General features: G+C 35.2%; 1 protein-coding gene across 1 annotated transcript in view; it reads left to right on the forward strand.

The window, feature by feature from the left end:
- Positions 1–3,217: 3,217 nt before the first annotated feature.
- Positions 3,218–6,000, forward strand: part of LOC113057530 (urokinase-type plasminogen activator-like) — a 4,496-nt gene continuing 1,713 nt past the window's right edge. The window contains exons 1-8 of the mRNA XM_026224953.1: positions 3,218–3,331; positions 4,328–4,421; positions 4,533–4,575; positions 4,703–4,838; positions 4,958–5,055; positions 5,144–5,188; positions 5,322–5,499; positions 5,971–6,000. The exon at positions 5,971–6,000 is cut by the window's right edge and continues 122 nt beyond it. Coding sequence (XP_026080738.1) covers positions 4,365–4,421; positions 4,533–4,575; positions 4,703–4,838; positions 4,958–5,055; positions 5,144–5,188; positions 5,322–5,499; positions 5,971–6,000 — 587 coding nt within the window. The 5' untranslated portion in view covers positions 3,218–3,331; positions 4,328–4,364. The remainder of the gene's footprint in view (positions 3,332–4,327; positions 4,422–4,532; positions 4,576–4,702; positions 4,839–4,957; positions 5,056–5,143; positions 5,189–5,321; positions 5,500–5,970) is intronic.

Below are 6,000 nucleotides of genomic sequence, written 5' to 3' on the forward strand. Positions count from 1 at the left end.
CCAGGCTTAAGATATTTTAGATTTAATCCAAGAGCTCTGTACCTCCATTGAAACTGTGTGTACGGTATAGCTACTGTCCGTCCAGAAAGGTAAGAAAAACATCATCAAAGTAGTCCATGTGACATCAGAGGGTCCGTTAGAATTTGTTGAAGCATCGAAAATACATTTTGGTCCAAAAATAGCAAAAACTACGACTTTGTTCAGCATTGTTGTCTCATCCGTGTCTGTTGTGAGAGAGTTCAAAACAAAGCAGTTTGTGATATCTGGTTCGCGAACGAATCATTCGATGTAACTGGATCTTTTTGAACCACTTCACCAAATCGAATTGAATCGTTTTAAACGGTAGCGTCTCCAATAAGCATTAATCCACAAATTACTTAAGCTGTTAACTTTTTTAATGTGGCTGACATTCCCTCTGAGTTCAAACAAACCAGTATCCCGGAGTAATTCATGTACTCAAACAGTACACTGACTGAACTTCTGTGAACAGAGAACTGAAGATGAACACTGGTTTGGAATGACATGAGGGTGAGTTAATAATTACATAATTTTGATTATTGGGTGAACTAACCCTTTAAATGTATGAATACACATTAGTGACAGACAGCAGCAGGTTTATTTAGGTTGCTGTCAATTTAAAACCTCATTCACAGATCTAAATGTACACATTACGTTTTGTTTTTCAACTATTTACATTTGCTTAATAGCCCACAATGTTTAGTATACATCGACTGTTTACGTGACTACATCATTTTGTATGTAGGTCTATTTGGCCATTACGCGCAATAAGGCGCAACACAAGTTCATTTTGTAGTCCTTACTGAAAGCGGTTTCACAGTTTAAAATCGTAAGACTCAAAAGCACGTCCAGATGATACATTTCGTAATCTAATCCCGTGCGACTAAATATTCACGGGAATATCCCGCGTTACAAGGGCACTGAAACACCCGACAGTTGTATAAAAAAGCAGCCAATAAAAAATTATCAACCCACCCAACGCATTTTTTCCGGTCTGACGTAACCAAAAGAAGCCCAATCTGGCAACACTGCGGCGCCAATCAGCTGCTTACTCCAGTCAAAATCGACGCAATGTTCGCGCATGCGCTGTGTCAGGAGCCGCCTGAGGTCCTTCAGCGCTGATCTAGGATCAGCTGGTTATGGCCAATGTAACAAAAGGAAAGCCAAAACAAAGTTCTTGGAGCTGATCTCAAGTCAGCGTGTTCGGCGAGGACATTCAGAAAATTGTCCCCTTTGTTTTTTGTTGTTGTTTTTTTTGTGAAAAATTCCAGAGACGTAAATCTGTGAAAAAATTCACGTCTCTGATTTTCAAATCATAATTCTTGTGAACTCTCTGTACGTGTTCTATATAAATCTTTAGAAAAACGATTCATAAATAGGCTACTAAACTAAAATAAGATAAAACATTTATTGCATAATACATAAACAATTAAATATGCATTTTTGCATGTATTCTTAACCTATTTAGTTTTGTTCACCAGTACTGCACCACTGCTTCACTTCACAATTTTAAATGTAATAATTCTGTTCTTTTATTTCGGAATAAAATTTATATTGAAATCATATATTCAGATGTTATTTTGTATTTATAGCAGATAGACATGGAAACAGATCTAAAACTAATCTGTAGTCAACAAGTGGTTTACTTGACCAACTAAGATGTGAGAAGGCCAAGCATGAGTAAACATTAACATCAGTGTCCAGGAGATGGTGCTCAAGACTTTACAATTCCTGTAAAAATCCATCTCATCAGCAGCATTGGACACCTGACCTCTAAACATTTATCTTTTTAAATAAACCTGACTTTGTTCAATTAAGAAACCTTCAATTATATTTTTACATTTTAAATTAAATCTTCTAATGGAATATGTCTTAAGTTTTTGTCAAGGATGCTGAGCAATAAAGGCTGCATCAGCCAGTCAAGTAACCAGACAGTGATAATCTCTTCTATTGAAGTGATTTCCAAATGTCAAATATGCTGTTGACTACATATTTTCTTAATGGATGTCATCTTTACAGGAATAATAATAAAAAAATGCTTAATCTTAATGATTAGATAAGGGCGCATCTGGTGATGAATATGAAGTATGAATGCAATGAATTTAATTACAGTGTTTGCAAGACAGTATATCTCAAACCTTGACCTAAGTATTATTGTTCTGTAATTAATTTAGCCCAAACTGCTTAACAAAAGAGTCCATTTACAATTTATTCTTTTAAAGAAATGTAAGATTAAACTTTCCAAAAAGGCAACTTCATGCTTTCTAAAAGAAGTCATTATGCTTGATGGACAGCATCATACAAGGGGATGCAAACCTTTAGCGGTTGCATCATATTATCATCAAAGAAGCCAAACATCAGCAACACTGGAAATTTAGTAGTCTGCTGAGCAGGAAACACATGTCTGTACATTTCTTAAATGTCTGCACATTTCTTAAAGTGATAGAGAGGTGAAATCATCTCCTCTGGTTCTCTCATTCATGAAACCCCCCTCATTTATCATGTATATATCTCACAGGATGAAATCCAGCTAAAACTTAGGTGTTTAATACTGTGATTAACCGTCTGAGATTGAGAAAAATGTTTTCAAGAATTATATAAAAGCCGGGGATTTTATCTTTATAATAAATCTGGCATGCAAATGTGGCACACATGTGGGCAGAGGGTAAAAACACATACGTGAATGATTTTGGATGTTAGGAAACAATGAAGAAATGTGATTTCATCATGTCACATCTGTGATTTTAAAAATAGACTGTCTGGGTTAAAATTGACAGACAGCAATGAATCACCTAGCTGTGCGTGACAAAAACAACACACATCTATTTTAATATTAATATTAATATTTTATATTAATTATAATATTAACTATAAACTATACCTCAACAACATATAAACCATTTTTACTAGTCAGAAAACAATACTTTATGTATGTAATCATTTATTTTTTTAATTCTCAAAGCATGTTGTGACATGGCCACTGCAATATAAAACCACAGTGATTGTCATTGCTTCAGGGGCAAAATCCCAATTAGGAATATTTCCCCTTTGCAGTTTTTTATGTATTAGAAAAAGAGAAGAGGTCTTGAGCAATTTAGCATGAGTCACAGAATGTGCTTCCGCGACTATCTCATTGTTTGGTGCACAGCGCATGTGCCAGTTTGCCTGAGGCCAGGCCCCCTCAGCCAATCACAGCCTCGGCACTCGTCACATAAAGCGAAGAACACTAACAGGCACATGACAGCAAGTGCTCAGGAAGCCCAGTGCAGCTCTACACTGCAAACAAATAAGCAAATCAACTACTATCAGAAAGGTAAGCACCAGATACACTTTTTCTCAAAGATCTGCTTTGCTTTCATTCTTTTACATTTGCATACTGTGCCTTTATTGCTTTTTTTCGTTGTCTTGATTTATACATATTGCATGTGGGAATATGAATGAATTAGAATTACATGTAAATATGTTTATCTTCCCCTTTTGCACATTAAACAATGCTGATTTTGGGTTCCACGAAGAACATTTCAGTGAAAAGTTCTTAAAAGAGCCATTTTAGTCTTAGTGTGAGGAATCATTTAATAAGTTAAAGAACATTTTTCCATTGCAAAGGACCTTTAGCCCAATGGAAACAATGGCTGTTTAAGGTATTTTATAGAACTTTTATTTTTACGATTTTATAAGTGCACTAACGATACTTAAGAATACAAATATAATGCATAAATTTATATGCGTTACAGACGCAAATATAATGCGTCTGTACATATTAAAGTAACATGCCTGAAATGTGCTAAGATTTCAAAGGTACTTTAGCAGTAGTTTCAAAAGTGATCAATAAACTATGAAAATGAATAAAATCAATGATTTGTATGAAAAAAAAAGATCAATGGAGTTATTCTGAAGATTTGTGCTACCTCCCATTTAAACAGTTGGTATAATTCAACAGCGAAAAATGCTACCTATCAGATTTTGCTTTCATCATGATATTAATGTGTTGTGAGGCTTTATTAAAGTGTAGACCTACCCCAAACCTAAACCTTCCCTTACAGTATTAAAAATACAGTGTTGGTAGCATAATCTGATAGCACTATTTGTTAGAACCCTGGGCTTATACCATCGTATGCATGCTTGCTTCTAATCAGTGCTTGCAAATTCATAAGATTTTCTTGGCAATGCTTCTTTATTTATTTAACTTTAAAAATGCTCCTGTTTACCGCAACTTGAATTCCTCCTGTTTGCAGTGAGAGAGCATGTGCCCTCTCTTTTAAAGATGTGTCTTATGAATATATAGCTCACTTCTTCAAATATATTTTAGGATCTCCAAAAAAGGAAAACATTGGTTTGCGGTCAAGATGAAGTGTATACTTAGGATATTACTGCTGGCATGTGCCCTGTACTTTATTGAAACAGTAAGTGGAAAAACTGCAAAAAAAAAGTGAAAATGCATACTTCCTACAAGGGTCTTTAAATAGAATTAACCTTTTTACCCACACAGCTAATATTATTAATTCTGTTTTTAGACTAAAAGCCCTAGGAGAGAATACACTTCTACTAAAGTAAAGGGTAAATTCTTTTTTTGATTTTGTCATATTTGATTAAAGTTTTTCATTAATATGCTATTTGATTATGGTTGTAGTTTTAGCCTGTGAATGTACAGTTTAGGTTTAATAATGACTTTTCTCTTTCTCAGATAATTGCATACTTGATGGAAGCGAGGAGAGCAAAAACGAAGTGTCAGTGACAGTCAGAGGACGTACTTGTGTATCATGGAATATATTATCAAGGAAATACCCCTCCTTCCGTAACTGCAATCATAACTACTGCAGGTATTTAGATTTAGTTTTCTGTTGCCCATTAATTGAGAGTAAAGAATAACTGAGATTATTTTGACACTATTTTGTGGGATTTCTAAAAAGTCTAAGACCTCTGGATTTTGCTGTTTTAGGAGTCTAGGTAACAAGATTCAGCCGTGGTGCTTTGTAAGGAAAGGAAATTATTATGTACGGGAATACTGTGACATTCCCCTCAAGGAAATGAAACCAAGTAAGTAGAAGTCCATCTCTTTTGATTATTGAAGCCAAGGAAATATTAATGGCAGTTTGATTAATAAGACTTACATTTGCTTATGCAGCCACCACGAGTCCACCCACATCTGACCCAACAAAGCAAGACACAGGTAAGGTTATGATTGATTTACTTTTTATTGCCCATCCTAAACAAAAATCATTTAGTGGCATCCTCGACTAGGATCTGTTCACAAAGCCTAGAAAATGAGCTCTCCTCATAGACTTCATGTCTTCATTATTCAGAATCAACATGTGGGGAGCGACGCTTGAACCGCATTACAAAGATAATAGGAGGATCAAGGTCAACTGTTGAGTCACAGCCTTGGATGGCAGCTATCTTCAAAGGAGAGGGATTCGTTTGTGGAGGAACTCTTATTGCTCCATGCTGGATCCTGACTGCAGCCCACTGCTTCCCTGACGGGTATGTCAACCTGTTGTTAATGGAAAAATCTGACCTTCTTTACAAGTAATCAGCCAATTCACAGTCTGGTCTGGGTCTTTTATCACTTTGTCAGCTTTATTTAGCAATAATGACTTGCTGACAACACATATCCTGCTTATTACTCATCAAATATTATCTTAAAAATGTTTCACTAATATCATTAACTAATATGATGCCAAAATAGCAGTAAAAAAGTCTAGTTGGTAAATTGCATGTAGCTCGGAAAGATCATTTTGTTAATAATGCAACAATTTGTTGGTGGCCAATTGCAAACGGATAAGTTATTATCCAGTTAATATGAAATGTCATACAACTAAATCCTGTGATCAGCATCAAGTATTCCAAAGGGCCGTGTAATAAAACAGCTTAATGCAGTTAAGTTAAGTTGTAGTGTCATTGCATTGTGGTATAAAATGTCATATAATTTTACGGTTTCTTTGCTTTAAACAGTAAGAGAACACGCATAATGAAATATTCGGT

This window comes from Carassius auratus, chromosome 38, assembly GCF_003368295.1.
Source record: "Carassius auratus strain Wakin chromosome 38, ASM336829v1, whole genome shotgun sequence".
NCBI classification, from domain to species: domain Eukaryota; kingdom Metazoa; phylum Chordata; class Actinopteri; order Cypriniformes; family Cyprinidae; genus Carassius; species Carassius auratus.